Source organism: Castanea sativa, chromosome 8 (genome assembly GCF_040712315.1).
Source record: "Castanea sativa cultivar Marrone di Chiusa Pesio chromosome 8, ASM4071231v1".
Classification (NCBI taxonomy): Eukaryota; Viridiplantae; Streptophyta; class Magnoliopsida; order Fagales; family Fagaceae; genus Castanea; species Castanea sativa.
In genome coordinates this window covers 55426793-55438908 of record NC_134020.1, presented here as the reverse complement: position 1 = coordinate 55438908, position 12116 = coordinate 55426793, and the positions used below count along the sequence as shown (strand labels likewise).

The 12116-nt window shown below is 35.2% G+C and overlaps 1 protein-coding gene across 1 annotated transcript; it reads left to right on the top strand.

Moving 5' to 3' along the window:
• Positions 1-2171: 2171 nt before the first annotated feature.
• Positions 2172-11650, top strand: LOC142607310 (SEC12-like protein 2). Its single transcript, XM_075778752.1, has 10 exons — positions 2172-2628; positions 4057-4151; positions 4447-4597; positions 5464-5555; positions 5690-5789; positions 6661-6736; positions 6830-6950; positions 7449-7565; positions 7666-7733; positions 11190-11650. Exons 1-10 carry the CDS (start codon positions 2338-2340, stop codon positions 11297-11299), a joined length of 1221 nt encoding a protein of 406 aa, XP_075634867.1. The 5' UTR covers positions 2172-2337; the 3' UTR covers positions 11300-11650.
• Positions 11651-12116: the final 466 nt, after the last annotated feature.

The following is a 12116-nucleotide window of genomic DNA, read 5'->3' as shown; positions in this document are numbered from 1 at the left end:
AATTCTTGAGTTAAGTTCTCATCACTCAAAACTCAAAAATTGAGTTTGAGTAATGAAAACTGAAAATAAAATTTTGGTGTTTTCAAATTATGCAATATGAGTTATAGTGGCAAAGTTGTAAAAAAACCAAACATATGGGACCCATTCTCCTGACTTGTCTCTATCAAGTCACACCCACTCTTCTAACTTCTTATTCTTTATTTCTTTCTTCTTCAGAGTTCCAAGAGCTTCTTCTTCTTCTTCTCTATCAAGTCACACCCACTCTTCTAACTTCTTATTCTTTATTTCTTTCTTCTTCAGAGTTCCAACGGCTTCTCCTTCTTCTTCATCAGACCCATTCCACCACCAATGGCTATTTCTTCAAAACTCATCAAATAGCTTTCAACTTGCATTGCATGGTTTGGCAATTAGTGTATTGAAAGTGGATAAAAATATTGTTATACCATTAAAAAATTTAAAGTTTTAAAAAACTATACATAAATAAGAAAATCTTAGGGAAAAAAAGTGTCAAATGCCAAATGCAAACTTAGGAATACATTTTTTTTTTTTTTTTTTTGCAACCGTTAAAATGAGATATATAATTGCAAGTCAGTCTATATAAAAGTGATGACACAATTTACCACCCAATAAATTATGAAAAAATTGTTGTAACATTACTCTAGGCTATTTTATATTTAAGGCTAGTAATACTAGGGACAATTGTTATATTCATGATTATTTTTATTTTTATTATCAAGCCAAGATACTAATTTGTTTTTAGTATAAGTAGAGTTTGAATATCATGTCTATTATTTGAGGATAAAAGATTTTATTAATTAGGGTAAGTTTCATTAACATACCTTGAGGTTTGGGCTAATACTAACAAAATTCAAAACTTTTCAAAATTAACCAATTTGGTCCCTAAAGCCAACTTGGTCTCTAAAATTAGAGTTGTCCACGAGTTGGTCCTGGTCGGGTTTGTGTCTAACCCGGAACCGACCCGCCGGAATCGAGTGGCAAAAAAATGCACCCGTTGCCGACCGCCGGAGTAAATGGATCGTGCGGATCAGACCATCAACAAGCGGCAAACGGGTGGGTTGGGGTCGAAAATCTAGAAAACGGCGAAAACTGGCATGTAAACGATGAAAATCTGACATGAAAACGGCCCAACTCCAGCCAAAATCTTTGAAGGTTCTCCAGATCCGGCCTAATCTAGGCCATTTTCGGCAAGATCTTGGCTAGATTTGGCGAAATCTCACCGAGATCTTGACGAAAATGGTCTAGATCTCATCGGATCTACCAAATATCGCCGGTAATCTTGTGGGTAGGTCAGATCGGTTTAATCAGATTCTGGAGAAGGAAAACCGACATCCGACCCGCCAAACTCGGGTTTTGGAGGAACAAACCTGTTGTCGATCGTCGGAGAAGTTGGATCGGTCGTCGGTGGGTCGAGTTCGATCAGCGACGGCAGGTGGGTCGGGTTGGCTGGGTCTCTAGACAACCCTACCTAAAATAGTTTAGAAAAAGTAACTAATTGTTTATAGACTAAATTTGCTAGTTTTGAAAAGTTTTGAATCTGATTGGTATTAACTTAAATCTCATGATATGTTAGTAGAATTTACCCTATTAATTAAGTTAATTAAAAATACATAAAACTCAACTTTAGCTAAGGTTATTTACCATTCGATAACGAGCACCATAAATAAATGCAAAAGTAAAACGGTAAAATTTGTAAAATTTCGATTTTTTTTAATTGTAGAAAAAAAAAGCTTTTATTTTTTATTTTTAAATAAAAAAAAGTTGGGTAAATTACGTATTTGGTCCTTATTCTATACACTAATTTGGTCTTTAACATTTCTTTATCAGGTCAATTTAGTCCTGCAATCATTTTTTGGATAAAAATTGATAACGTGTTTAATGACTAAAATAAAAAATTAGCTTATATTGATGTAACAATAAACTAAAATTATATTTTGGTTGTTTGTCTAAGCAATTTTCATCCAATATATAACAGCGGATACTAAATTAACATGATATTAAAATGTTAGAAACCAAATTAATAAAATTAAAAAGTTAAAGACTAAATTAAAATATGATGTAAAAAATAGATTACACATCTAATTCAACCAAAAAAAAAAAAAAAAACTATTATCCCAAGGTGAGACTTAGGTCCAGTGGTGGACCGTGACATGTGTTGATTTTGAAACGCATGTAGTCGTGTCAACGAATAGTCATGGGGCACTGAACTAAAATCTCATATTCTTTCGAGCACAGTGCATACCTCTCATATAACAGTGGTTTGGGGAAATGAATTTGTAGCTTTATACTTTAGACGACCAAAGGCTCGATACGTTTGAAATGCCGAGGAAGAAGATCAGGATTGTGCCTCTTACTCACAACTTTCAGAAATACGGTCTGCCTTTATATTCGGCCGATTGGGTTTGGTACAAACTTCCAGATCCAGATCCAGATCCAGATCCAGATCCATCCACCAGCGATGAAGTTTCCAACGCAAAGTCAAAATCAAAATCGGCTCAGAAGAGCTACATCGTTTTGGCCGGCGGTGGCGGCGAGGGTAGGAGTGGTATCCCAAACGCTGTCCTTCTCGTCGAATTCGATTTCACCGCCAAGTCTCTTTCCAAAAATCCTGTAAATTCAATTTCTTATTATTATTCTGATTTCGATTTCTATTTCAATTTTTCGTTTCTGAAATTTGTTTATTTGTTTACATAGATTTAGGGCTTTTGTTGACTTCGAGGATCAGTAGTAATTGTTAGTATCAAAATAGCAATTAGGTTTTAGGTCAAATCGCAGTTCAAAGTTTAACACGGGACACAGATACGGTTATGACACGGCGACACGGTAATTTTTGAAAAAATTTAGGAAACGGCATAGCGGGAATTGGATTTAATTATTCAATATATTTTCTAGAAATTAGAATATAAACTAAGAAAAAAAAGATAAGTGTCGCTCCCGAAAAAAAAAAAAAAAGAAAAGAAAAGAAAAAAAAGGAAACAGTTGGGACATGCGTGTAGAAGTGTGCCGGGTCTAACATGGGTACGGCACCCCAGATGAAGTGTTGTACCGACACAGGCACGACACTGTGATAGGAGCAATTTTTGAAAAATTATAATATAAAACGGCCAGACACTAATATGACATGGGTGCGCACTGATATGACAGGGTACGGCACTCTAAATGAAGTGCTTGTGCATCTTAGGTAATTCGTATTACAATGTAATAGGAATTTTTATTAGGAATTTTTATTACGAGGAATATAAGAAAATGGAATATACACTTTTTGTGAATTAGACTTAAGACTTAGTATTTTGTTACATATATACTGAAAATATTATTTCTTGCGTTAAACATTTTACTTATTAAAAAAAAATACTGAAACAAATTATATCATTAATATTGTTTTTTCAAAATTAATATCTTCATAAACATTTTAAAAAAAAAAAAAAAGGGTCGCATCTTACACCAATATGCTAGTTTCTGTGTAAAATATTAAAATAATATCATATTTTTAAAAAATTGTTTATCATTTAAAAAAATTTCAAAACCAAATTGTATAATCTAGCATGTCTTTTCATATCACTGTGATGTCATTGAATACAGAACCAATAGTGAGAATAAATAAAAATGATTACAGAACCAACAGTGAGAATAATGGTGGAGGAGAAAATAGAAGAAGAGCTATAATTGTTGTGAATAACAAAGCATGAAAAAGAAAGTTGTGAATTAGGGACAGAGAGAGAGAGAGAGAGAGAGGCTGAGCGGCTGTTTTGCTTGTGTTTTTAGGAATTTTCATTTTTATAGCTATTACACAAGTTAAGGATTGACTATTACAAAATTTTGCTAAGGAATAGTTATTCTTTATTTAAAAGATTAGCTATTCCTAAGGAATAACTATTACTTGTAATAAAAGCACAACCAAACAATTGAGTCGTAATTTGTTTGGAATATCTATTACATTACAGGGTCTATTACAGATTACCATACGTGCCCTTAGTGCCAAGCTTTTGGGATAGCATTTTGAATTTATGCATAAATTGTCTCTCTTCTGATTTTCAGGTGTCTAAGTTTGTAACTGACTCTGATTTGCCGTATAGAATGGCGGTTCACCCACGCGGAGACGGTGTCGTTTGTTCATTCCCCAAGAGTTGCAGGTATTCATCTTCTCATGTTTTTGCCTTTGTAAACTCACCAATCATCATGATTCTTGAGAATGAATAATATATCTGTAGTAATAAATAATAGAATGAACTTATCAAAAAAATAATAATAATAATAGAATGAATGGCATTTGTTGCAATTAAAATCAGTGTTCTAAACTAAGTTTTGTAACTTACAAAGATGTATTATATTAGTGTATCTCATAGCATAAAGGTGAAGGAACTCAACTTTTTAAAGATGTGCCTGAGTTTTATAAATTAAACCATTAATTGAGCATTTTTTATGCAGATTGTATGTAATAGATGAAGAAAAGAGCGAGGAAATTAAAAAATTAGTTCTAAATCGGTCTGATAAAGAGCTCACCCGGTTGGAAGATGTTGGACAGCAGTTAGCATTAAAGTTTAACAATGAGGGTTCTGCACTTGCTGCTGGTGGTGAGGTAGTATCGTCTTTCACATTTTCTAGACTACTTGTTTGCTGCATAACGTTGAGATGTTGGACAGGAATTAGCATGAATGTTTTTTTACAGATGTCTAATTACAATTTTTATGTGTAAGTTGTATGTGTTGGTTGTGTTTGAATTTTACATATTTAAATTTTTGTTAGAAAATACATTGTAGTCATTGCAAATTTTCAATGACCAAATCAGAATATAATTTTACCTCGTACAATTAATATATCTTCTTTTTTGTAATATTTTACCCCCAGCATGATCAACCCTCTCGTTTTCTTTTCTGATGATCAACATCTATTCAAGCAATGAGTTTTGTGTGTTGTTTAATGAAGTTAACTCATGTTTCATCTATGCCATTGCTGAATCTCTTTTCCAAATGTGTCTTTTTTTTTTTGGTAAACTTCAATCTATTAATCAAATGGAAACAGACAAAGCCAGGGCATCTTCCTCACAAACAGAAGCCAATTTGTCTGGAAGATTGCCCTGAACCAAACAGAGAGAACACAAACTAGCTAATGCATACTTTGCTGTTGCATGGGCAACAGCGTTTCCGCTTCTATTAATCCAATGGAAAAGACACGAAGAAAAGGACTTAGCAAAATAATTGATGTCAAAAACCTTAGATGAGATTGACCACCTGGGGTTGCCTGAACAATCCAAAATGGCGTTGATGCTGAATTTTGAGTCGCTTTCAACTATAAAATATTCCTCCATTGCTCCCCATTTGCTAGGTGCAGAGCCCACAGGATTGCTTCAGTTTCAGCCAGTAGGGGGGAACATATTTTCCAAATGTGTATTGGTTCATGCAGATGTAAGATGCCATATGACTATCTGAATTTTGTGAACTACAGGATGGAAATTTAAGGGTCATCAAGTGGCCTAGCATGGAAGTTATTCTCGATAAAGCCGGTGCTCATAAATCTGTGAAGGATGTAGATTTCAGGTTGATAGCATGCACTTGAAATATTACTCTTAAATTTCAATATCCAAAAAAAGGAAAAGGGGAATTTGTACGTGTTATCTCTTTTATTTGTAATGAAGAGCTTATACTGATACGCTGGCTTTGTTGTCTTGCAGCCCTGATGGGAAGTACCTTGTCTCCTTGGGAAATAGTGGTCCTGCTACGGTTTGGGATGTGACTTCCAAAATAGCCGTAGCTTCACTGTCAAAGGAAAATGTGAGCAATCAATTAAAATTCCGTCATGAGGGAAAATCTTTTTATTCGGAACTTTAGTTGAATTTGACACTTGGCTTTCTAAGTTGACAACTGCATCTATTCAAGTAGATTTGTTTGATGATTTTAACATGCAATGCAGTTTAATTCTCAATTGTATGGTTATTAAATATCAACATGCCGAAGAGGATTGTATTATTAAATACTACAAAAATAATGAGTTGGCTAACCTACTGGCTAAATGTATGTAGAAATCAGAATATCATATACTAGATGTACTATAAAATAAAAGTTACAACACGCTATGGTCGCACCAAGTGGACTCTCTCTCTCTCTCTCTCTCTCTCTACACTATTATCAAAAGTTTATAAAAATTTTGAAAAAAAAAAATCAGTTTGTTTTTAATTTTCTTAAAATGTACCCAAAAAAAAAAATTTATTTTATTTTATTTTACTAACAAAAAAGGGTCTTACACATTGTGCTTGCATTATGTGGCTCAATATAAAAAGACATGTTATATGACATGTTTTTGCCATGTAGCATAGTGTAAGTATACTAGTTTGTATATTAGAACTATTAATAATCTATTGCATTATAATTTTTGTATTTGATAGAAACTCTATTTTAAATGATGATATTTGCCACGTAATTTAAAAGTAACTTCTGCTCTTTAATTTTTACTCTCTTTTTTACTGTTTAATTCCAGTTATATATTATTGAAATATTTTATTTTTCTTGCATATGATTTTATATTAGTGTGTATCTCACAGATATAATAGTAGTACATCTTTTAAAAGTCTTAGTGCTTTTCCTTTGATTTGATTTGATAATTCTTCTAGCATCTGGTTGAACTAATAAGATTGTTAACATACAGGATGAGGTTTTCTGCTTTTGTAGATTTTCTGAGAGTAATGATATGAATCAGGTTCTATATATTGCTGCAGTGACAGGTGAAAATCAGACCAGAATCCATCCTCCCAGTTTCTGAAAGAAGTTACAGTACCGTTTCATGAGCTGACCATTGTGATTATTATTCTACACAGGTAAAGGTGGAAGCATTGTAACATGGGATACAAAAACATGGAAAAGGATGGGATCAAAGACTGTAGTTCGTGACACAATTTCCGCCTTTAGTGTTTCACCAGATGGAAAGCTCCTTGCCTGGTAAAAACTTGATTTGCTAGTTTCAAGTGCTCAAGGAGATGAATTTTCACCTCCCTCATGGTTTTATTTTTTAAGTTTTGTATCTTTTATGTATGTGATTGTGCTTTTTATCGCCAACAATTCTCCCTTCTAGAGTAATCTACCGTAGAGAATCTCTGATCTCAGTCACTGGTCAAGACTTGAGAAAGAATATAATTTAAATGCTTTTGAAGACATTTTGCAATGGTTTGGTTTCTAAGACCATTCGCTTAAGGAAAATTATGACAGCAGCTGTTGCTGCCTTCAAGTTCAGCCTTTCTTTTCAATAATCAACATCTGTTGGCAGTCTTGAAATGGCTAGAACTAACTTGCTTGGTCCAATCCTTTGTGGAAAGGATTTCCTTTATTTCTGATAAAGAAAACTTTTTTTTCTTCCATTACAATATTTACTGTTCATGCTCATACGATGCATCTTCTTGAACACTTAACATTTCCTCCCTTTGATTGGTTGACGTGCAGTGGGACAACTCAAGGAGACATTTTTATTTTAAATTCATCCAGTAAGCAGGTTCAGACAATTGTTAGGAAAGCACACCTTGGCTTTGTAACTGCACTTTCATTCGCGCATGACTCAAGGTTGTAATAAACAAGTCTGCATTTTGCTTCTTAATAACAATAATGCTGCAACGTTTCCTTTAATTAAATTGACAGTGAAGCATCTAAACTCTGAATGCAGGGCTTTGGCATCTATATCCCTGGACTCAAGTGCAAGAGTCACACTATTTGAGGAAGAGGATAAAATTGGTACACGCCTCCCTAGATTTTCTGATCTTATTATTTAATAATGCATTCCTTCCTTTGTTGTTGGGCTGGGTTGGGTTGGCAATGGACAGACTGCTATTTACCCTCTAAACTTGTTTGTTGGGACAATCAATAATTTAACATAATATCAGAGCAGGAGATCCTAAATTCGATACCTAACTTTGCTCTACCTTCCATTTAAAATGTTAAAAATCTCACTTGTTAAACCCCACTTATTAAGTGGGAGTTTAGGCCCATATGTGAGAAGGAGTGTTAGAATTATAATTAAATTCACCATTTTCTAACAATGTAAGCTTTTGAGACAGTTGGTAATTTGACATATGTCAAGATACTGAGAACAACAAAAAAGAAGTGAGATCTGACGAAAAACCTCTGAGATCTTACGACCACCACTTAGAACTAAAACAACCTCCGAGGTTGGAGGAGGTTTTTGGTAACCCTCAACAGACTAATACCAAGAACAAAAAAACAAAAGCCAACCTTTGAGATTAACCATAGCCAAGAAAAAGCCATTGGCAACACAAAATGTGTTGACTATGACAAACAACCTACGAGATCCGATGACCACCCCAAAGCAAATGCAAGAAAGAGAGAACGCCAGGGATTACTTGGTTTGGCCAACGGCCTACATCCACAGGATAAAGTCTTTGTGGCTACATATCTCTTTATTGTTTACTCAATTTAACGATTACCTTGAATCCTTAACAAAGTATATATAGAGGCTAAAAGCTTGGATTAGCCCTACATGGGCTTACAACATAATTGGGCCTCTGGGGCCATTACATCAACCCAATATCATTTAACACTCCCCCTCAAGCTGGAGCATAAAGTCATATAGGTCCAGCTTGTAATAAATAAACTCTAAACAACTTCTATAAAGTGCCAACTTGCTTTAAGAGGCTGAAAAATGATACAAACTGGCCAAAACTTAAGGGAACCAACCAAAAACCTGAGATGAATTGGCTGAAGTTCTTCAATACGAAATAGGTAACCAATTAGAGGTTTTATAGGGGCTAGGTTTTCCTTATCACGGATAAGGGAGAGGCAGAACCTAAACCCAAACAAAAAAAAGGTATTTGCCAAATAACTTTTTATCCTATCCAAGATAGGGAATAGCCAAATACTTGTACCCGAACGACTCCTTATCCACCAAACGAGTTGTATTCCTTTAAAAGATTGAGTTATCCTTACCTTGGAAAGGGAATGCTTAAACCTTGAACCGAACAAGGGTAGCCTCAGCACTCACTGACGACCATAGCGGTGGCAACCAACAACTTCGATGACAACAACAGCCAGCAACCATTAAGAGAACCACCCTGGGACTGCCGGAAAAGCTACCGCAATCTCCAGCGAGCAACCTCCATGACTAGATTTGCCAAGACTTATCGGAATATGCCGAAAACAACAACCTACAACAAAAAAAATCTACCGAGAAACATCGAGAACAACAGAAACAACTAAGATCAGTGGAGGATGGTCAGAAACCGCCACCGATCCACCGAGAACAAAAACAGAGGCCAACCACCAAGATTTACCAAGCTGTGTTATGGGTCAAATTTGGATCTCGGGTCAGAGTTGTTCCTTTAGGTTGGATCCACAACACCACCACCACCACAACCAACAACAACAATGAACAGCCACTGGTGACGGCAAAGAGACAACAAGCCAAGAACAACCACTAGCAACCACAATCACCAAGACCTACCAACAACCACCAACAACACTACAAAAGCAATTGGCCATAGGAAAGTGGCTTTAATACTCTATTAAAGATGATAATAAAATAATATAAAGAAGCAGAAGCAAGAAAGAGAAAAGAACATGAGGAATTACGTGGTTCTGCCAATGGTCTACATCCACGGGATAGAGCCCTATCGACTACATTTTATTGTATACTCAAGTCAACGATTACAGTGAACCTATGAAGCACAGGTGCGTTTCCAGATTCAGGTGCGGGTACAGGTGCAGGTGCGGGACTCGACAATTTTTGAAAAAAATAAGATGCGGGTGCGGCGGGGTGCAACAATTAAAAAATTATTAAAAATGTTTTTATTTATATATTTTATATATTGCTAAGCATGCTTTTTTATATAATAATAATAATAGAAAACTCATATAATAATAATAATAATAATAATAATAATAATAATAATAAGTACATAAAAGTTTTTGACACTTGAATTATTGACAGAAGTATTAAAATAGATGAGGCTTCCCATAAATAAATAAAAAAAGATGTGGCTTAGTGGCTCACGTATTTGGTCAGTCCAAAAACAAAATAAATGATATATGTGGCAGGTATTAAAATAGATGTAGCTTCCCATTAAAAAAAAAAAAAGGGAAGATGTGGCTCACGTGTTTGGTCAAAGAGGCACAAAAAACAAAATAAAGCCTTTTAAGTTGTTAACAAAGTCATTTAACAAAACTTATAAAAAAAAAAGAAACAGAACAGAAGGCTGGGCTATGGCGAAAAAAAAGGAAGAAGAGGACGAAGAAGAAGAAGAAGAAGAAAGGGGTTAAGGCCAGTGAAATTGTGACGGCAACAACGGCTATCTTGTATCAATATCCACCAGTATTTTCGTTTAATTTTTTTTTTCTTACCGGCCGATTTCCTTTTTCCGGCCGAAACACACCGATATTCGGCCGATACAATCCGATTCGGCCGGTTCGGCGCGCGTTGGAGCCGAATTGGCGCGAGTCGGCGCAAATCCGGAAACCTAAAAAAAAAAAAAAAAATATATGATGCGGCACCGACGTGTGGGCAGCGGCCACCGCACCCCACTTCGGACTCTGGTACGGCAACCCTATAGCTGCGTCGGTGCTTTCTAGTAGTGAACCCTTAATGAGGTATATATAAGAGCTAGGCTTTATCCCATGGATGTAGGCTGTTGGCCAAACCATGTAATCCATCGTGTTCCTCTCTCTTTCTCTTCCGCTTCTCTATGTTATTTCATTCTCATCTTTAACACTGTTGATTGATAAAACCTGACTGAGCTCTCATTGGGTACAAGTGGGCTGTGCCAGGACTCAAAGCATAATGAACCCCAAATAAATTTGACTTCTGGATCTTTTACAGAGGTAGAAACTAAAAAATATTCAGTACCTCTATACCTAAAGGGGATAGAGGAGTCTCATTTCCTGAAGGGCTCATAAGCAAAACACTTGTGAAAGATTATTGAAAGCAAAATGCACTCAAAGGGTATTGGTTGGAAAACTTAATTTCTATGATGAATCGAATGTTTGCGTCTTTTCTCTCACAACATGTAAGTCCCACAATTGTGGGACCAACATGTTGTAAGAGGGACACGATACATATATCTAATACACAAGATACCTTCAACTCTTTTTTCCATATTTTAAATTATTTTGTGTTGACTTGGGATTTCCTTTCATTTCTTGGTGTTTTTTTTTTTAATGTTTTTAATTTCAATTTTTCAGGAGGATTGAGCTTGTGGGCCATTGTACTCGTCCTTTTACTTGCCGTTGTTGTGTATTTTATGATGAGTCAAGGAATCCTTAAGAGGTTACAATTTTTAAGATCTTTTTGAGCTCCTCTTGTTTTCAGTAGGATTCTAAGGACTTGACGGTGAAGTTAATCTAAAGAACTGCAGAGAATCCTACGCCGTTCTGGAAATTGTAAACAAAAGAACACAAAACAAGCTTTATAATATGCATGGGAACAGCGTGTTGTTTTGGCATCCCCTTCAAGCCCACCTGATTTGTTGTCTAAGAAGTTATTTGCTCCGGTTCCATGGCTCGATTTACATCCACCCTATTGTATTCCCGCCCGCTTTTTTTTTTCATGTTTGTTAATACAACTGAAATCCTAAATTAAATGCACTGTTTGTTGTGTACTAAAATCTCGAATTAATATGGTATCACTATATGTTTCCCTTTCTCGGATATATCCCATAAATATTCTTCAAAACTGTACAATAATATTGTGCATTTCATAAATGTTGCTTCATTCTGTAACATGATGCACTTTAGGAATTACCCTTAATGCTGCTTTCAAGTTCAGATCCGAAACAGGCAATTTCTCTAATCTTCTCTCTCGCGATTTTATTCAAACCTTTGATGTTGGCATTGCCATAGTAATGACTCCCTCTATAGGAATAAGATACTAAAAGTTGAATGCAAACTGGTTCCGTCATTTCCTTTAATATCTCGTCATAATTCTTGGATCCGTGAAATTCATTATGCTGTACACTCAATCTAAGGGTACGAAGAGTAGTGGCTATTTGGAATCTCATTTTGAAATCTCATTATTTTGAAAAATACTTTTCTAAACCTCAATATTTTTAGGTACACATCATTTTCAAAAAGGTAAAAATACCTCCTCTCATAAAATAATGAGACTCACAA